The following is a 21,666-nucleotide window of genomic DNA, read 5'->3' on the forward strand; positions in this document are numbered from 1 at the left end:
CATGTACAGGCTCTGCCCACATAGTACAGCCCAAGCAAACAGCCAGAGCGGGAACAGCAGCTGTTCAGGTTAAAAAGGATGTGACCACAAAGAGCAGCTTCCTCCCTCGTCCCGTCTCTGCCACCGTCCCTCCCGTCCAGCACACAGCTGTCCAACAGCACACGGTTCATTGTTCTACAGGAAGATGAACATGAAGAAAATGCTTTCAAAGTAGAACATACCCACTGAAAAACAGCCTGTAAACATCGTCATTCACCAGCGCGCACACACACACACACACACACACACACACAGCTGCTTCCACAGGACCAAATCAGTCAGAAATATAATGGAGCCAAGTGTTTTTCCAGTGACTAATCAGCTCAGTGGTGAAGATGAGCAACACTGTGAAGGTCGTAACACACTGTATGATGTACATGTACTACATCTACGTAAAATACACAACTGTAACAGTTGATTCACATTTGAAATATCAACCCCACAGATGAAGGCACTTCAAACGGTTCAAACTGAGACCTCCTGGTTGAGTCAAATCAGTCATGACAGTTTGGATAAGGCTTCACGTCATCGATAACTAGAGGGGGCTCCTTCTTACAGAGACATGTGCAGTGTTTCCTCATCATTTATGAGCATGTGAGTTTGCAACAATAAGTATGACCTACGTAATTTGTGTGGTGTAAATTTCAGCCTAAACAAAGTCTCCAGACTGTCACATTACAAGACCACAGCCTTGCTATTCAAGCATGCCGATGATAAAAAGAGGATACTCAGAAGTATATTTAAATGTTAATAGTTCACACATTAGTATATTCATCAAGGAGGTTATGTTTTTGACTACGTTAGCCTAGCTCTGCCTGTTAGCAGGATTACGGAAAAGCTGCTGGATGAATCTTGATTTATTTTTTAAATCTGAAGATGGGATCCAAGTTACACCAAGACCCATCTCACCTTGATATATATACATACACACTTTTTTTATTAAAAGGTGATATAATATAATCTTTTTCCACAAGTGAAAGTAGTTTCCAGGCACTCGTGTGAAATATCTGTGCCAGTCTTTGGTCAAAATAGCAAACAGATGCTGCAGGACAGCGTCCCTCATTTCTGCCTCAAAACAGAAACGCTCTAAACCCGGAAGCAAAAGTATGTTCCTAGCGAGCGCACAAACGCTACCATGGTAACCCGTGGAGGCCAAGTTTTTAGCACACAATACAAAGAAATGGCAATTTTTCACCCGAACATCACCACAAAAAATTAACTTTATCCACTCTGCTCTTCGACTCATGCAGGAGACAACCACACACGGCGCAATGATCGGCAAATAAACTCAGGATGGAATAAAAATGCTTTGAATCCTCCATCCATCCATCTTCAAACCGCTTATCCAGGGTCGGGTCGCGTCGGGGGGCCAGCAGCCCAAGAGGAGCGGAGATGTCCACGCTCTGAGGGAGCGTCCCGCTGTCTCCCTACTGAGGAAGCTCATGTCAGCCACTTTTACGTGCAACCTTGTTCTTCTGGTCACTACCCAAAGCTCGCGACCCCAGGTGAGGGTAGGAGATCGACCGGTAAACAGAGAACTTCCTCATCACCATGACGGTTAAGAGAGCGCAGACACAGGGACGCACGCACGTGCACGCACATCTCGTGCACCTTTGCCCGCGTGATGTCACAGCGGATGCGATTACAGACCTACACAAACTACAAAAGGATTGACTGGATGGTTTATTTAGCCGTTTTGGGGTTATGGACCCAAAATCACCACAACAGTGTAGAAACATGGGAAAGGTGAGTTTTTTCATAATATGTCCCAGAATCAAATCAGTCATAAAGGCATCTACCGTGCAAAATATCTCCCGGATCTGATCCAGAATGAGGAAAAAATATTACATATTAACACCAAAATCCCCATTTAGGGATTCAACAGTCAGTTATAAACACACATCCACTGCAATGCACTTTTCCAGATTGGTGTATAAAGACACCAAGAACAACTTAGAACCTTTTGGTGCTGATCCAGATCACAATGTGGACAGTGTGAATCCAATTAGGATGGGAATGAGCTGCTTTGTGGCATTTGCTCGTTTTTCTAGTTTTAAAAAAAAAGGCTATTTGACCCAAGACAACGATACTCAGAATTCCTCTCTCACAGCCCGTCATTGTAAATGTCAAAAAGAAATGTGGCCCCAAAAATAGAGCAATTCAAATGCAACGCGAAAGTAGCCAACAAAGTGAGTCTGTAAGCACTTCGGTGGAACTAGTGCCCAAGTTTATTTATTCTCTCTTTCCCAACGTCTAAAAACCAAAAGACTCCCACGATCAAACGAAACAAAATGTACTCTAAAATGTTTAACATTTCCAAGAGCAGGACTTCCCGAGTTTAACGTTACGCACCCCCGCCCAGACATTCATGAAGACGCCACTAACCTAACACCAAATAACCACCCGGTAGAGAAATAAATAAAGTACTTATAAAGTACTCGCGAAAAGAGTAACGTAGCATTTCAGTGGCATTAGCTAACTGCTAAGTAGCAAGCTAGTACAGTGTATGAAACCTCGATAGCACGCTAACTAGCTTAGCCGAGGTTGTGAGAACGCAACATATTTAGTTTAAACTTTTAGTCTAGCGCCTCATGAAACATCACTTAAATGTATCAGTAGTACATAACATACCCGATAATCTGTTTTTACTTGAATTAATTTTACGCCCGGTAATTATCCGAGACTTACTTCACCCTTCCTTCCCTGCCTCCATTCCAGAAAGTTTTTGAACTTCTCGCAGCCGAGGCTAAAGCTATGCTAGCTGCTAGCCCAGCCCTCTAAGGGAAAGCGCACCAGCGAGCCCGCAGCCCCCGCTAATGATGTAGCTCACTTCTTATTCAAACAATTACCGCCTTTAATCGTCGCATACCTTCCAACAATGGCCGCGAGTCTCCTTACGACGTTCATGCGATTATTCGACCGCTCTCGAAGCCCTTTTACCTCTTTTTCAGACCATTCCTGCCGCAGTCCCCCCGCACCATGTCCTCCGGATCGTGCACCAGAAGTAGAGTAGCGAGGCGGAGTGCGTATCGCTCCGCACTCCTAACAAACTAGTGCTCGCTTTGAACATTGAGTTTCTTTTCAAAGCTTGACGGTTAAAGAGCTGGATTACAACCGCCTTAACATGAGATAAATAGTTCCACGGTTGCGCGTGCAACAACACTAACACACAACTTTGCAGGACGTTTTTTTTTTTGTTTGTTTGATGCTTCGGCGGATGAGGCTGGAATTCTTACCGTGGGTCGTGCTGCGGCTTCGAAACGTCTCACAAGTCGGTGGCTCCGCTCAGTCTGGACGGCAGCTCTGCGGTCGCTTGTGTATTGTTGTCCTTTGCGAGCCGCTCGCTGCGCCGTTAATTCGGTCGAACTTAATTAAACATACTAATTACTATTCCGCAGCCATTCCGTCAGCCGCGGAGCCGCTGCCCTGGTGGGGAACCCCTCCGCTGAGCTGATGCTGATCCGCTCGAGGGCAACCCGAACCCGCATTAGGAATGGATTTACCTCCCACTTCTCTGGCACAGTTCATTAATTCGATTTAATTTAAATAGCTGCATTTTATAGATTCACAAAGCCATCGTGAAAATTCTGGAATTGTGCATTAAAGGTCCTCTTAATTTGATTTAAAACAATAACTCGGACTATCATCGCTCTATATATTAAACACCTCACTAAAATAAAAATAGTGAAACCTATTATGATTTATTTGCTTTAATCATCATATAGCCCATGCAGTGAAATATACATCTATTAATTAATCGCTTTCATGCCATCTTGTCAATTTAAACTAGGTTTGATTTACACATTGTTTTAGGAGACAACAAAATAAAAATCATATAGACACAAAAAAAAAATTGATTACTCTACTCCCGTTTTAAAAAATGACAATGATAAATAAGTATTAAGAAAACACATTATAGTACAGTCTGTGTAGACTAGAGTATGCACCCATGTATTCTCTGTGGGGTGAAAGCTGATCAAACCATGACTGTTTATTGAAAAAAAAAAAAGGTTTTTAATTTTGGCTCTTCAGAGGATTTTCTAAAGCTTTGCTTCTACATGGTTGACATACAGCAGGTTTGAAGAACACTGAGATGACATTTTCTTTAATGTGGTTAAGCAGCACTTCAAAATGAGGTTATAATGAAATCAAATGAACATAGTATATTAATATCACTACGTTACAAATAATACACCAAACCATTCCACGGGTCGGAATTAGATTTTCTAATTTCAATCCATTTGTACTGCTGTTGTGTTGCTATGGTGATGTCATAAGGGTCAGTATGCTGGGTGCTATTGTAAAGTACAGTGCAATAATCCCACAACTGGACGCTTCACAGAATGCTCTAAGTTTGAAATGAAATTGCTGCTATTTTTTTAGTTAATTAACCAATAAGTTCTCAATCTGACATGTTTCTAGTTTTCTTTTAGCAATTCTGAATGTGGACCTTGTAGACCATGGTATTTATTCTGTGTTCTGACTGGCAAGGGAAGCGGCCCGTTGATAAGTATCTTTACGAGACTCCAGGTCAGGATCTACGCCGAGTGGAAGTTAATTTGTCCGACAGATTAAATTAACGTCACACAGACAAAAATGCCTTTTGCGTGTGCGCCACGGCGTATATTCTAACAAGGAGTGTTAAAAGAGGGCAAATATTACCTTTAACTGATTAACTTTAGAGTGCTCACACGGGACTAATGAAGAAAAGTCAAGACAATGTGCAGATTTGATATGTTTAAAAAAAGTTTCTTTGCACACAGTTCCCTAAAAAAAAAAGATATTGAACAACCTTAATGCCACATTCAGGCAAACGCGTCGTCAGGAAACATTGCGTAGCAATTTATAATCCATCCATTTAAGTACTCGTCAAAAATCAAATGATTGAACGCGCCCTGCTTTTGTCGTTTCCTTGGTGATACAAGTAGAGCACAAGATTTGGTGCCTGTGCTAACGGAGGTACATTTTTACGTCCCTTGTCTTTTAAATCTCCTGAATATCTTTCCGTGTCTTACCAACTAAAAAATGTCAATAGCCTCTGATAAACGCAGAAACGTTGACTCCATTATAATCCAGTGGAAGCGAATAGATGCTATTATTATAACAGAGCGGTTTGCTGCAATGCAGCTCCGTTTACATCAGCCTAATTAAATATTCACATTGAACAGTGATGGCAAGCAGACACAGGACATTCCACTCACATATAATAACCCGTTAGCAACTAACATAACTGTCTCCCTGTGCTAAATGATCAAAAATAAAAGCCATCCTGGTGTGCAGTAGTAATTTGTAGTACCGGACGTATTTAAATATACCACATTCATATTCGCTTCAGCAGATATGACAAGACATCTTTAATTTCCAATCAGGTCTGAGCAACAAATACAACAGATCGTCTTCTGATCAATCAAGATACGTCCACACATCAATCCCAATGCATTTTCTGTATTTTTTTTATTTTTTCCATTCTCAGGCTCAGTGTGACAAGGAATGTTAAATTGCAGTGTTTATACAGAAAACTACAGTGATTATTCAGAGATCATGTTATCACATCAACCGACACCTTGTTTTCAGGTTTTGACCGTTAGCCCGGGCTGCTAATGCTCACATTACAAACACAGACTGGAGCAAACAGAGAACTTGCAGTTGATCTGCTCGAGTCAACAATCAATAACAAAACACCTTCGCCTCGATTCGTGCTCAACTGTGTGACGCTTATAAAAATGCAGCACGCGGGAGCTAAAAAAATGTGCACAGCAGCATTTGGTAGGAACACGACAAATTACACGCCACAGACTCATGTTCGCAGACTTTTTCTTTTTTACTCTCATTAAATATTGCTTTCAGTACCAACAATCAAATGAATATTTTTTAATCCAGAGTACATTTCACATCAAATTAAATTAAAACTCAAGAGTACAATTATTTTTTGGTGTGTTTTAGTGAACACGATCACCTGATGTTCCAAATACTTCCTACATTCAACAACTGTTGTCCTGAATGTCAAAAGCAATTATTGATACCAGATTCATCATTTTCCTTCTCCCCATCGGTTGGGTTTTGCGCACAACACGCACCTCCATGCAGAATAATCAGCACCACGGTCTCTGAATGAGGCCCGTCATGATGATCCTGGCGTAGAGAAAGTGACTGCTGGTTTGTCCCCGTCTTCCTCACAGGTCAAAACTCGACTCACTCTATTTCTAATGTGTTAATCTTAGACGTTGTTCACGCATGGGAATGTGCACACTTGGAAACTTGGAGTGTTTTCAGGTGTAAGATACCTTATTATTGTTTTCTTGTTTCTTTTTCTGACGGTTTTAACATTTAATCAGACACTAAAGCTGCTTTGAGCCTGGACGAGGGTTAAATTGATGCCCGTTGTCTCAGGTTTACCTGTTTGTCCATTACAATATAATGAAGTGATGGTAAAAACCCTTTCATCGCCCGCACATCCTGATCCCAGTCGCAAACATGGAGCCAGCGGTTATATTGTTGTATATTCCTTTTTACCACCATGCAATAAATTAAAAGCACAGCTGCAGGGCAGAGGCTAAATAAAGGAGAGCCGGAGGGCCATTTTTTAAAAATATTCTTCCGTGTGATGTCACGCAAACATGCCGAGACGTTCTCGGCCCTGCCGCTGATGAAGGCACTGGCCACAGAGTTGCAGCTGGTCACACCTGCACTGCGGCTTTTAAATGAATGAAGGTGCTTTGAAATGACAGGTACGGACTAACTGATGTTGCACTCCATGACACACCCGCCCTGCAACCAGGGAAGCGTTTCCATCTCCATCAGTCAGGATAATGACGCGGCGTCTAAAGCAGATCGATAGCGCCAGGAGCGGCGTAATTATTATTTAGGAGCTGCAAAAGGTTTCAGAGTAGTTCGTCACCTTCTGACCGACGTGCTTGGAAAATAAGCGTTCACTAATCCACTCACGAGTGGAAACTGTGCACACGCCGGTTGGCTACTTTGGCAAATGAAGGCACCGATAGGATGAGCGTCAGACAGGAACATCTCCACACTCGCGCAGAGGTGATCAACATTATTCTTGCAGCATCAGCCTCATTTTACAGAATATGAAGAGTGCGTCGGTACAGTTCCATTTCATTAGGCGGAAAGCTTCGACACGACGAGAACTCAACAATTGTCTCCTTTGGCGCTGGACACTATCTGTCCTGGTTGTCCAACCTGAGGCTGGTGTCTGAGGCGTCTCCAGGGGGCGTGTCCAAGACGGGATTCACAAAACCATCAAATTCCGCTGCCTCTGAGTCGTCCTCTGGATGGGTACTCACAAAGTCATTCTCCCACTCCAGAGCGCCGGAATCCTCAGATGCCGAGGTCGGCCCGCTGTTCGCCTGCTTGCCTCCGGGCCTCAGGGCCGCGCACAGGATGTCTTCCTCTGTCCGTGACCTCTCCCAGGCCGGAAGTGCGCGATTGATTCCTGCGACACAAGAAGATGAGCTTTGATTCCTAGAGCAGACGCCGCCGAAGTGGAGAAACGGCTAGTCAGTGAAACGAGACGACGCTAACGATGAACAACGCGCAACACAACGTTTACCCCTGCACTCTTTACATTTAAATGTAAATACGTTGCACATATTAATTGCCTTAGTAATTTATTGTAATTTATGTAATCTATTGTCATTCATTGTCATTGTGCATCAGTGGTGTAATTTATTTTAGATTAATTGTTAGTTTGCATCGGCGGTGTAAAATCATTTTATTTTTATTTTTCTAATGTTACGTTGCATCAATTGAGTTATTGAATATTGGTTTTATTTGTATTTGTATTGTTAAATTTGTATTGTTAATTGTGGATGATTTATGTACGAAGGACTTTCAACGGAAACAAGACCGCAAGGGCTTTTTTGAAATGCTCCTCTTAGACAGGATGTTTGACTTTATTTGTACTGTAATACATGCTACTGTGTGACTGTACTTGTACTCTAACATTCTATCTAATAAATATATTCATTCATTCAAATCAAATAAGGGTTACTTTGATCACCAGATTTCAATATACAGCCGGCCCTCACTTAAAGGCGTACTTGTTTAATGACGATTCGGAGCAACCGAAAAATAAAAGTGCGTTTAGCGACAAGGAGTCGCTGCTACGACGAGCGGAGCTGCGAGCGAGTACGTACCTCACATGTTACGCAACGCCGTCAGAGTAACACAATTTACAGAAAGGGGAGGAGGCAAGATGTGACAAATAGTTGTTTTTAATTCTTCTCCCATTTTAGGAGAGTTGCCTCTCAGTCAGTCGGGCTAAAAGAAGGTCTCCTGAGAATCTGCACTGAAGTTCTGACTGTGCATAAAAATAGAAATGTGATTCTACTGCTCGGTGTCATCGATCCTGACGCTGCGACACGCTTCATAGCTGTTATTCCTACAGACTGCGTATAACAGATTAATAACTGAGGCCGTGGTTCCGAGGCAGAGGAAGCGGCAGCGATCAAAGTTCCATCAGTCGGTTACGAGAAGGTTTGGCGGCTTGCTAGAGCGAACAAGAACGCAACTCTGACCTTCCTCGTCCTCCCACTCGAGATCCAGGGACGTCCCGTCGTCATTGGTGGAGCGGGTCTTGGTTGTGAAGTCCCAGCTACACTCTGTGTTGGGAGTCACCACGTTTGCATCAGAGGGTAGTCCTGGAAAAATAGAGCCATCTCTGACAACCTGCACCAGGACAGTCTGAATTGATTAACACCTGTAAGAGTGTATGTGTGTGTTTATATATATATATACACAGTAGTCCCTCATTTTCCGCGGGGGTTACGTTCTAAAAACAACCCGCAATAAGTGAAATCCGCAATGTAGTAATCTTTATTTTTTTTTACAATTATTATACATGTACATAAATGTTTTAAGGCTGTAAAACCCCTCACCACACACTTTATACACATTTATCAGTCAGGCATTAATCTAAATAGATTGTTTCAGTATTATAGAATGAAACCAAAGATCAAAACCTTTTCAGAACTAAACATTTGTTTGAGAAATAAAAATATATAGTACGTACATTAAACGTTTTCCTGTTAATAATGTTAAGGCCTGCAGGTCGAGGAAAGAGCCGCTTGGAGTGCAGAAGAACAAATATTCTACTCGTGCTGTCTTTAGCCTCTCATGCTGCTTTATTGGATAGCTTAGCACAGCGGAACGGCAGCGGCTACATGTATAAACAGGAAGAAACAAAACCCAAAAGGGACGTGACGTTTGTGCTCCTACAAAATAAAAGCCTCTTTTTACACAGAGAATAAGAGCGCTATAAAACAAACGCTTAACAAATAAACATGATAGCTTCTAGAAATAACGAATTTAATTTTAATGATCAACCTACCAGGTTGAACACATGAGAAATGATCAATAGCGACTCGCGCGTATTTCACAGTTCCTCCAACCACGCCTCTTCGTCCTTGCGCCGCTTCAATGCGCGTTCAAGTGCAAAAATTGCATTAAAAAACTCTGCGAAGCAGCGAGGTCGTGGAAGATGAACCGCATCTAGAGGGACTACTGTATGTCAAACATGCAAGCAAAAGTTTGCTTCGAGAAGCGAGTATAAATCTGAGATACGAGTGAGTGAGCACGCTTTCAGACGCTGACGCTTAATGGCCGAGAACTATTATGTCTACGTTCATGTAAGGGTACGTGTAAAGGTACAAATACTGTGTAAAGTGTTACGTACCGTACCGCCCCCCCCCCCGGCAGAACCCGGAAGTTACTCGTGTCTCAAAGCAAAGTGTTGCTCGCAGGTTTGCTCGTGTCTCGGAACACGCTCGCATGTCGACGTGTTACTGTATTATGCGTGTTCTACTTACTGCTACTCCTGAAAGCCTCAGGCTGGGCTTTTATGTTTTGGAAGCAAAGATCAGAATCTTCTCCAGAGGTTTGTCTGGAACACAAGAATCACCGCAAGCACAGAGCTGTGAGAAAACTCATCCATGCCGTGGACACGAAACTCAACGGGGCCTGAATCACACCCATAACAAAGCTCCGTCAGGTAAACCCAGCTGCTGATGAGTGCAGCGTTGTGTGCATGCAGCTAATTGGCAATTAGCGCAGCGGTGCTATAGTAGTGCTATAAAATCTGCTCTGCAGCCTGCGTACTGCTAGATCATAGTGTTTTCACATCATTAACATAAAGCTTGCACTAAGAGAAAATAGGTAATATCTCTTTAAATGGCTGCAGCACTCCTGCATGGCTAACTGTGCTAAAGCTCCCCGTTGGAGCTTCTCCCGTGCTAAACAGCAACGCTGTCGTCCAATGACCCTCAGCCACTCACCGGTTTTGCTGCGTTTCACTGCCGGGGCCATCTGCTTTGCGCCATCTCCTCTGGGCAGGCTGCTATTAACAATAAAGCCACATTAAAAATATATATATATTTTACAGCAACAAAAGTACAAGCAAGAACTTAGAAAACTTTGAGTTTATGTATTGGCCAAGGAAACAAATCAATAAAGCGAAAGCAACACCAGAGGAGAAAGCAGCCGGATGTCAAACAGTTTAAATGAATAATCGTTTCTCTCCAACAGACCTTTGCCTTTCGGACTCAACCTCTCAGGTTGATGAGTGCGAGTGTAAATGCCAGGTATAAGTAATGAGATTACTTATTCAATATACTTATTACAGGGGCTGCAGCTCTGCCTCATTTCACTGCTTGCTCATCGCCTGCTCTACGTATACTGGCGCTTTAGTCTTTACGCCAGGGGCCCCCAAACTACAGCCCGGCCCCCTGAACAATACCAGACCAAAAAAAGAAATATATATATTTTCCTTTCCATACAACACGAGTAGCTGGTGGGGGATCAATAACGGTATTCGGTGCATTTAAGAGGGGTCATTAATTCAATTTTTTGTTTCCTAAAAATAATATTGATAGTGGAGAATATATTAATATTCTGAAGAAAAGCATCCTTCCTTTCGTTTGGGACAATTTTAATGATGATCACATACGACCAGAAAGGTAATGTTCCATGACGAACCCGGAAAGGTTTATTTAGTTATTATTTATTTTATTAATAGTGTTATTATTTATTTCCTGACTTTTTTTCTTCTGTGAAGAAAAGGTTATTTGGTGGCCGTTTGAAAAACAATAAATGTTTAGGCCCCCCTGCCATCGTCACACTTTTCCCCGGCCCTCCATCAGAGAAGGGAAGAGTTATGTGGCCCTCACAGGAAAAAGTTTGGGGACCCCTGCTCTACGCTATTATGCATAATTTTCTGGGTTTTGGTATTTGCACCCAAATGCAATGCGTTTTTACTTGATTTCCATAAAGTGCCGAAAACACTGAGAGCGCTCTGTCCTGTCGCAGCTGTGAGTTTTTAAAAAGGCTGATCAAGAACTGACGAGTTGTTTGTCAGGTAAATAAACTTCAGGCAACGATAATCCCTCATCGAATAATGAAGATAGGTTTATGAGTCGGAAAAGAAACGTCACTATGTCCACTCAAGACAACACAAGCTGTGGGCTTGACCTATTAGGAAGCTCACAGCCAGTAGGTTAGAGAAACCGTCCCAGTCAGAGTGGCAGAGGGCAGCGCTCGGTGCCGCCTCACCTCTTTCAATTTGTGTTCACGTGCCAGCCTGGCGGCCTCACGCTGGGCTGCGTTTCTAGCCTCCTCTTCTAGCTTTAACTTCTCCTCTTGTGCCTCTAACTGAAGCAGACGTAACAAAATGAAACAAACAGAACAGAAAATTACAAAACAGAAAGAAAAAAAAAAAAACAACGCAGCAAATTAAAAATAAGAAAAATCGTTTTTTTTTTTTTTTTTTAACATAAAATGAAACTGCCTGGCCCGTTAGCATGCGGAAGGAAAACAGTTCACTTGTGTCTGACCTCCGCTCGTAGCCGCTGGTCGATCAGCATCTGCTTGTCGGTGATGGCGGCGTAGTGGCGCTCTTTGAGGTGCTGGATCTCCTCCTGGCTGATGGGCCTAATGAAAGGACGGTAACATACACGCGTCAAAAAAAGCATTTTCTCCGTTTGGATGCGTTTCAGATTCGCATCAGGTCTCTTACTTTGAGCAGGGCTGTGGACTCTCAGCCTGAAAGAAGAGACAGAACATGGTAACAGTGCTGAGCTGCACCGCGAAAGTCAACGGCTCCGTTCTGGAGCTACGCTACGCCCCCGACCGTTATGCAGTACAACTCCTAGCAGTGCTGGATGGCGAGAACACAAACATGGACGTAAAAAGTACAGCGAATAATGACTGAGTGTGTATATTTACTCATTCAATGGCAGCAGTATTCACTCATTTTGCCCTATTTTTTACGACCCACAGAATATGATGTATTATGACGACCAAACCTACCAAATGAAAGATCATGGGGGGGGGGGGGTGGCGTTTCTACAATTTTTCATTCTGGAGTTAGAGGCCATTGAAGAGAGGCAGAATTCAATTTCAAACCTAATTGACGTCTCTTGAGACGTCGTTGGAATTGAATTAAAATGTCATTGGTACAGGGTAAAACTCATTCACAATATTTTCCTTTCATTTCCTTGTTTCATATACATAACAGGGGACAAGGATACTCACCTCATCACTCTCGACCAGATTCTCAAACTGCAAAAGGAATAGTCACAGTTAGACGTATAAGAATGCACCGAGCGGTCTCTATTCAGGCACACACAAAACGCACGAGTCCCACCTCTATTGTATAATGTTCTCCGGTGGTCGTGCTTCTGAAGTATTTTGACCTGAATGAACAAAGAGAACAAGAACAATCATCTAAAGCCTGTTAAAGGTTGTTAGACATGCGGCTGAGATGATGTTAAGATGTTAACCAGTGTGATGAAATGCTGCTTAACTATGCTCACACGATGCAACCACGACTACTGGACTTTCTGCTTGTCCCGTAAGGCGTCGCTACGGCAAGTCAACGTTCTCCACTTCACCCTGTCCTTTGCATCGTCCTCCCCACCACCAGCCACTCTCATGTCCTCCCTCACTACGTCCATGTATCTTCTCCTGGGTCGACCTCTAGTCCTGTTCCCTGGCAGCTCCATCCTCAGCATCCTTCTACCGATATAGTCCCTGTCTCTCCTCTGGACATGTCCAAACCATAAAAGTCTGGTCTCCCTGACCTTGTCTCCAAAACGTCTAACCTTCACTGTCCCTCTTATTGTCTCATTTCTAATCCTGTCCAACCTGGTCACTCCCAAGGAGAACCTCAGCATCTTCATCTCCTCCACTTCTAGCTCCGCCTCCTGTCTCTTCCTCAGAGACACTGTCTCTAAGCCGTCCATCATTGGAAGTGTCCATCATTTTTGGTGACCTCAAGACTGTCCACAGTCAAGGCATCTTCTATGACAAATAATTTATTATCTACGTTGCCCATTAATGTCCCTTTAAGATGCGTTTAAAATAAATGCTGTGCACAAAATAGAAATTGCATCAAGAATTTGGATGAGAGACATCTCACATAAAATAGTTACATTTACATTAAAAATAAAGTTCCACTTTGCCATTCTTACGGAACTACATTATAACTACAATCACACGAATGAGCTTGAATATAAACATATGGTAACCAAATAGTATATAAAACTACCCATCGAGACAAAATATGTGGATCAACAAGTATAAGTATTCGTCTCACTCTCCGGTCATCACGAGAATGACGAGCTAAAACACACATCAGACTGTTGACCGTCGGGGTGGGGTCTTGTTTCCGTACAGCGGTAACCCGAACCGGCAGCGGGTCAGCCCCCCCCCCCCCCAACAGAGACCGGCCCATTTCGAAGCAAGAAGCTTAATGCCTGAATGTCATCTCCCGGCTACATCGCTAGCAACAAACACAAAGCGCTGTGGGAAAACACTCACAGTGTTGTGACCAAACTGGCTACTAGCCCACTTTTAGCTAACTGGATACACCGGTGAGGCCATGCTAGCTAGCTCACCTAGCTAGCTCACCTAGCTAGCCCTCGACTCACCCGCCTCCTCTCTGGATCCTGCTGGCTTCTCTCCGGAAGAGGCCGGCACAGTAGGCCCAACAGTTTCCCATCGCATTGTCACAATGTTCCTCTTATCTCGCCGCCTCTCAGCCGCTGGTGCTCCGGTGTCGGTGGGTACATCTCCCGTCTGTCGCGCTCCAACTTCCTCGTCCTCCTGGTTGGACGTCAGCACAGCAGCACACAGAAGTCTTCTTTTAGTTTTAATGGCGGATGGTAAACCTGTTTAAAGATGCATTACCGCCACCTATCGGTCTGGAGCGTGTAAAAGTAAATCAGGGAAAAAAATGGATTCTCTCAATTTGTTTTTACTTAAAATTGTCCAATTGTTTATATATCCCATATAAGCCATCTCCAAGAAGGTTCTTCTAATAGTAGGAAAAAAAAGCTTTCTTTACTGCTGATGCCAGTTTTCTTTCTCATTATGACAAGCTTTTTTTAAGAAGACGCTTCCTTCAAATTGTACACATAGTCCAATGCAGTGAAATTGGGCTTCAGCATCTTGCTTAAGGATGCTTTGACGCATAGCCGGCAGGACCAGGGGATCGACCACCGTCCACAAAGCTTCCAAGAGGGGGACCCCCACTCTATCTTATGAACTACCGCTAACCTCCCATCAGCCACACTCCAGTAAGAACACGCAGAACAGATTCAGTGAGACCATTGTTCCCATGTACCAGTTCAGCACAGAGAAATGTGCAACACCACTAGGCACTGCTTTTACGTCATTGGTGTTAAAAGGCAGCTTGCACCCAAAATGTTGCATTACCACCTGCCAGTGTTGGAAATACACTCAAGTCTCATCTAATCTCTTTAAAGAAACCTCCAATACACAGAACCTCCTAATCATTTCAGGCTCTGATGTGGTTTGGAAGTCTTCCTCAAAAGCGCCTGCACTTCCTATCCAGTAATTCTCACACTATCCCAAACCCTTCTTGAAGCAGCCACAACTATTTCTCTTCTCTCAGACTGCCTTTTTGCCTGAGCAGCACCATTAATCACTGTGACAATTTTGTAAAACCAGTGGCCATCATTCTCATTCCATGTTAAGAGTTTGCTTTTCATGGCTGCAAACTTTCTTTCCTTTATTTTTTTTAAGCCCGCTTGCCCCATTCAAAAAATACCCCAAATTATGTATAATTTCAGAGAAATGTTTACTAGAATAAAGTAAAGTGGTTGACAAAGCTGTGTCGGTAGATGAAACCAACAACCACGAACACAATTATTTGCTGCATTCAGATGGTTTTATTGTTGTACATTCACATTAATCTTCCAGTCTTTTAACACACATCATTGTTTTGGACCACTTGATGTTTGTTTATTGATTAAATTATATTCTGTTGTTTACTCCAGTTCCTCAGTGGTGAAGAGGTAGTCCTGGATTTCCTCTTCATCAGGGGTGTTGTCCACATTGGTCACTGTGACCTTCCGGGCTACAGGCTTGGATCTGGGCATTAGCTTCCTCCCCATCTGAAAGGAAATGGTCAGGAGTTTAAAGAAGAACTTTACGTTTTTAATCCCTTTTGGGTTTCCTCAGAAACAAGAGAGTTTACCGTCCAGAACATACATGATTTTATTTTTCTTATAATTACAATTAATGCTGAGTCTGCAAAACAGATTCATTTTAAATATCCCATATTATACTCTTTCTCCAGAAGTTAACACAGTTCTCAGACACTAATATGAAATATCTGTGACAGTCTTTGGTCAAAGTAGCAAACAGATGCTGCAGGACGGACAGCGTCCCTCTTTTCTGTCTCAAACAGCTCTGTCAGAAAAGCCTCTGAAAACGAAATCAAAACTAAGTTCATTACATGCACACAATAAATGTGCATGCATGTACACACATTTTGTGCACGTTCTAACAATGTGACATTAACTACACAAACTCTGCAGGGTTGACTGGATGGTTTATTTTGCTGTTTTTGGGTTGATAATGACCCAAACCCTCCATAATAGTGTAGAAACATGGGAAAAGTGAGTTTTTCATAACGTTGTGCAACTGAAACAGGATCAAACTGCAAGCATCTGTCACAATTCATGTGTAAGAATTTATTTCACTGAAATCCCTGTTAGGATTCAAACATAAATTGTGAATCTGTGTAATTCACCCAAATTAATCCACAACCTTTTGGAGATACTGGGTGTTTTGTGGAAATGCACAATATTGGGAATATTTTTAATAACATTTTCTTTAAATATATTTAAATGGAGAAAAAAAAGGCTGTTGCAATTTCTTAGCATGGAACTTACAATCTTCCTGGAGTCGGTGTGGGATCTCTCCAGGTATCTTCTCATCCTTTCCTTCTGTCTCTCTCTCTGCTCTCTCAGCTTTTCTTCACGCTGTCTGCAAAACAAAGTGGGATGGGAAGGGGTAGTTTATATCTTTATATTTATTTCTATTTATTACCACACAATATACAAAAAATGTTTCATGAGAGACACCAGGGATACAATTTCAGAAATATGTCAAATCTAAAGGTCCGTAGAATACGCACAACAAAGAAGGGTTTTTGTATTACTGTCTGTGGAGTAAGACTGTGGAATAGACTGAGTAATGAAATGAAAAATATGTTGAGTTTGACTTTATTTAAAAGAAGGCACAAAGAAATGATTTTGCAAACATACAGGGACAATACCTGACAATATCACTCGTGAGTCCAAACATGGTGTGAATTGCTATCTTTAATAGCAAATAATGTATATTATAAAAAGGAAAATAATTTTATGTACATTAGCTAGTAAATTGATAAGGAAATATGATGTTTGAGTTTAGAAGGGGTAGGGTTAAATAAGTATTTACGTCTTCCTACTCCCTTTCGCTCACGTAAATTGCATAGTTAGTGCATTATGGTTATTATTTATTGTTTGAGTTATTGTTAATTAATATTACATGTGCTGCGTGTGTGTGTGAATATGTCTTTGCATATGTGTGTACAGTATATATGTGTATTTATGTTTATGTATATGTGTGCGCATGTATTTGGCATTGTTTTATCATTTTATTCTTGGTTGTTTACGTGGTCGAAATAAATAAATAAATTTAAAAAAAAATATTAAAAAAAATATATAAAAGCTTTTATATATTATATGTCTTTATATTTGTTTGTCCTCATCAGGCAGTTTGCAAAGTCCTGCCACTGTGACTCACCTGCTCCTCCGCTCCTTGTCCTTGATCTTCCTCATCATCTCCAAACTCTCTTCAGGGATGCTTTCCAGGCTCTGCAGCACCAAAGACATGCGGTTCTCAATGGCGGCCAGCATCTCCAGGGTGCTGAGGTTGGTCAATGCATCATTCACGCAACAGCGATAGACCTCCGCCACCTTCTTGCCCAGAGCGTCCAGCATGACATCCTGGGGAGGAAACAGAAACTGCCGATGAGTCTGTCTGCTGAAAACCACCAGCGCCACCTTCGAGGACCTGTGGGCTGCTGATGCCACACACACACACACACATGGATTAAAATGCGGTGAGGAACACTGATGCCTCACCTGGTCTTCCGTGTTCAGTGAGACGTGGAGCTGAACCTTCTGTTTGAGCTCGGCGACTCTCGTCTTTTCTTTGCTGATTCTGTGGTTCATGTCACTTATTTGTAATTTTAGTGGCTCCTCGTCTTTTTCACTTCAGGTATTATTCCATCGGATGTAGGGAAGAGGAGGGTATCGATTTTAAATAATGCACGGGAACAATCATCAGTAAAAACCTTCCCATTAAAGTACACGAGCGCACCTAATGGACCCGTCTAAGCACAGGAATGAAGGTTCATATTCTTTGATTATTTTAGCACAAACACTCAGTTGAAATGACAAGTAGTGAGGTCAGATTGATTGATCAAATCAGTGATGTCAAATCCCCCCCCCCCCCCCCCCCCCCCTAAAGCTTACATCTTCCTCCTGCTTGTATCTATGGATTGTTGGAGCTCCTTCAGCTTCTCTTCCTCTCTCGTGGAGTTGTGAATGAGGGACAAGATCTGCTCTGTCAGCTCTGAGACCAGATCCAGTAGCTGCTGGGGATCAGTGAAGTACAGCTCTGGCTCGGCCTGCAGAGGCAGATGAGATCAGAGCACCGTGACTACCAGACGGAGAAGAGATGACCGTTGCGGTCAACTTTCAGTTTTTCAAAACCAACCTCACATTCTGAGCCGTCACTATCCTGCTTACAGCTCGACATTCTGAAAGAGTGTGGAGCCAATCATTTTGAGTCAGCGTGTGAGCAGAATGCAGCAATGGATTTGTGTTTTAGAGTCTCCTTACGATGTCTCACTGTGGGTAGAGGACAGACTGGCCACGGTGACGGAGGACAGCTCTCTACCTGGTCTCTCAACCTTGCCCTCTAAACCTGTGGACATGTCATTACTCCAGTCAAACATTTGGTGCTTCTTGGACCAAATGTATACAAAGATTTCACCCAACAGGTCTGTATCTCCTCACTCCCATGGCCCAAAAAAAAAAAAAAAAGAATCTAAATTCTTTAGTCCACAAAATAATTTGAAAATTATGAGAGGACGTCTGGGGAACGGGAGTAGACAGCGCAGGAGCTTCAGCTCTATCCGACCCTATACAGCCATTTGGGGGGAGAGTATTATTCCCTGAGATGGAGAGGAGGGAGCAAGAGGCTGGCCCACCATTCCGCCCCAAGCCCAGTCCGCCAAGGCCAAAATAAAATACATTTTTGAACCCCCCCATACCCTGTTTATATAGTTCCCCAGATCCCAGACTGGGGAACTTTCCCAACACCGTGAATGTGTGAACACCCAGGTGCTATATACAAATGTATGTGATGCATTAAAATTTGGGGTAGGTGGGGCCGGACAGGGGACACTCTATCCTACCACGACCTTACAGCCACCAGCCTCCTTTAAACTTCTCCGTCTACACAAGATGTCGTCTACCTGTGTGCTCCTCCCTCCACTCTTGTGGGTCACCATATGTTCTAGTCTCTTCTTGAAATAAGTGTTAAGTTATAATGATAATATATATACCGGTATATATATATAACATATTAATGAAAACAGAAGCGTTGTTTTTTTTGTTTGCCTTTTATTTAAGATCACATCTTTACCTTGTTGATCCCAAATTGGGAATCTGGATGTTACAGCATTTGAAAGTGAAGCTCATAGAATATCCATGCTTCATAAAATGAATGTGTAAATGTGTGTGTGTGTGTGCGTGTGTATGTATTTTATGTAAAATTTGCCTGGTTACATCATTAACCCACGCTACTCTTCTTTTCATAATCCATCAATCGACTGGCTTTGAACTGAACCGTGTACCGTACTTGCCTTTCCTTATGCCTGACCCTTCGTGCTCCCTGCTCGCTTTGTCCGGAGCCTCTTTGTCAGACGGGACTTCAGCTTTCAGAGTTTGGATCTTCTGGGCCTCCTGCCACTCTGGAGGAGACAGCTTGAACAGAAGCTCCTTGTACCTCCTGTAGTCTATCAGTGTCTCTTCAGACTTCACCAGTTCACTATGACAAAGACATAACACAATCACAATTAGTCTCCATTAGTTATGGTTAAAACTTGTGTAATTTACTTAAGCATGGGGAGCACAAATGATTACCTTTTTAGTGACCCTATTTCAGCAGTTAGTTTTTTGATCTCAGCATTTTTTTCCCGTTTGGACTTGACTTCCTGCTCAAAACTGACAGCGCCGATGATGCGATCATAAGCAATGTGAATGAGAGACAATAACACAGGCCCATTAATGCAACTGCATGTTTGTAATAAGTAATTACTGTCGAGTGAAACATGTCAAGGATCACTAATTATTATTTTATTTTTTTAAATAGTGTGTCAGCCGAACCGCCATAGTTTTACGTGTCTTACTATGTTCTGGCCTCCACAGACTTCTTCTCATTCTCCCTAAGGAACTCCTCAAATGTGAGGTTCTCTCTCTCAATGGTCTCTCTGAGCTGTTCCAGCCGTCTCGCCTCTTTTGCAATGGCCTTGTCCATCTTCAAAATCTCAGACCTCTTTGTCATCAGTGAGAGCTGATGAAGGAATGAGAACAAATGAAGCCAAACATATCAGCAGTGAAAAAAGATAAAGATACAGTGACTCGAATCAACCGCGTCTCATTTATTAACGCTTCTTTCTTTTCGATGAGCTCATCAAGTGAATTTAAGCAGTCATTCTTTTAAAATCAGGAATCAATTCCGATTGCCAATATTCATCTTCTCATTCTAAGTCCTGGACAGGGCTTAAAACTCACAACAAAGCATTTTAAATCTGAGGAAATGAGAAAGATCCAGGTTGCTGCTGCACTAAGTTATTACAACCTCTGGAATAAATGTACCTCTAACACTGCCTTCTGTCGTTCCATAAAGATTAAATCGTGTTTACGGTCCATTGTCAAGTTTTCTGGGGACAGAGGATAGACAACAGTTAAGAATTTGATGAGCACGCCGGCACATATGGCTATAAAGGAGCTACGAAAAGCTGCTCTCTCTCCTCACCTCGCTTCATCAGGGCCATCTTCAGCTCGTGTCTGCCGGGGTTTTGTTCAGGAAGGACCGTCCCACTCTTCATGTGTTTTACATTCGTTGTCTTCTTCTCCTCACCCCCGCCGCCGTCTTCTTTCACATGCCCTGCAAACTCTTCCTTCAGCTTGGCCATCATTCTTTCAGCAAAAAGTGTCTTCTGGTCAGCGGGCAAAGCCAAAGAGTTATGCCTCTCCTGTGCATTAATAAAAACAGCAGCGTGTCTCAAATGTATCCTGCAGCGCATGTAAAATAACTCGTGTAGACGCATCTGCTCAAATAGACGCACCAACCTCTCTGAAGCCCTTCTGTTGAGTCGCCGTCCTCTTCCTTCTATCTACAAAAATGTAATAAAGGAAAGGTTCTTGACCCAAAAATAAATAAATCATGTTTTTCTACAGATTTAATCTCTGTTTAATTAGATACCTACCTGGTGATTTGGCGGCAGTGCCACCTATCTCTGCTACTTCTGCTGAAAACAACTTGTTAGTGATTCAAAGGCTTCATCAAGTTTTAGATGTGTAAAACATAATTACTGCAAATGTTTACCAGGCTGTGGCGCTGCCGTCTGTGAGGTTACCTCTGGTGTTCAGCGCTGCGTAATCTCAGTGTTTAAATTAGCTGCAGGTCACAGAAAGTACATGTGAATGAAGGTAGGCCCACCTTGTAATAATGCCGCTCATACACAAACAGGGTTTGTTCGTTTCTGTGTACAGTTACCGTGGAAACAGTTACCGTGGTAACTGTTGCCTTCTCTCGTCTCCTGGTCCTGTTTTCTTTCATTTAGAAAGTATTATACATTTCACACCTCGACAAATCCTGGAGGTGTTTATTAAGCCTATTTATTTAATTTTTGTGTGTGCTCGTGCACGTGCACGCATATTTTATACAACTATATATATATATACAGTATATATATATACTCTATATATAGAGAGTATATACTACAGTATATATACAGTATATATATATTCATATACTATATATACATAAATTAAGCCATTTATATTACTTATACTATCAAAGGTTGTTTTTTTTTGTACATGCAGGATAGATTTATTTTATTAGAATCCATTTGTAAAACATATTGTCTCTATTTTATAAACACATTTTGTATTTCCAAATCAGAATGCACTGGTTTGTTACTCACGTTGTGTATTTGTAAAACATAATAATGTTGTGTTTTTT

General features: G+C 42.3%; 2 protein-coding genes across 2 annotated transcripts; both read right to left on the reverse strand.

Annotated features, from left to right (window-relative positions):
- Window positions 1–5,474: 5,474 nt before the first annotated feature.
- ap1ar (adaptor related protein complex 1 associated regulatory protein) lies at window positions 5,475–14,097 on the reverse strand. The gene is made up of 10 exons (XM_068740290.1): window positions 13,980–14,097; window positions 12,695–12,743; window positions 12,583–12,609; window positions 12,065–12,090; window positions 11,883–11,979; window positions 11,602–11,700; window positions 10,329–10,390; window positions 9,864–9,937; window positions 8,574–8,696; window positions 5,475–7,489 (listed from the first exon to the last, which is right to left on the reverse strand). Exons 1-10 carry the CDS (start codon window positions 14,048–14,050, stop codon window positions 7,215–7,217), a joined length of 903 nt encoding a protein of 300 aa, XP_068596391.1. The 5' UTR covers window positions 14,051–14,097; the 3' UTR covers window positions 5,475–7,214.
- A 1,244-nt stretch (window positions 14,098–15,341) lies between these two features.
- Window positions 15,342–20,749, reverse strand: cfap100 (cilia and flagella associated protein 100). Its single transcript, XM_068740101.1, has 11 exons — window positions 20,455–20,749; window positions 20,295–20,359; window positions 19,826–19,989; window positions 19,560–19,640; window positions 19,271–19,464; window positions 18,132–18,169; window positions 17,883–18,037; window positions 17,490–17,619; window positions 17,149–17,351; window positions 16,251–16,344; window positions 15,342–15,467 (listed from the first exon to the last, which is right to left on the reverse strand). The coding sequence occupies exons 1-11, from the start codon at window positions 20,747–20,749 to the stop codon at window positions 15,342–15,344; spliced, it is 1,545 nt and encodes a 514-aa protein (XP_068596202.1).
- Window positions 20,750–21,666: the final 917 nt, after the last annotated feature.

The sequence above is a fragment of the Brachionichthys hirsutus genome, chromosome 6 (assembly GCF_040956055.1).
Source record: "Brachionichthys hirsutus isolate HB-005 chromosome 6, CSIRO-AGI_Bhir_v1, whole genome shotgun sequence".
Lineage (NCBI taxonomy): Eukaryota > Metazoa > Chordata > Actinopteri > Lophiiformes > Brachionichthyidae > Brachionichthys > Brachionichthys hirsutus.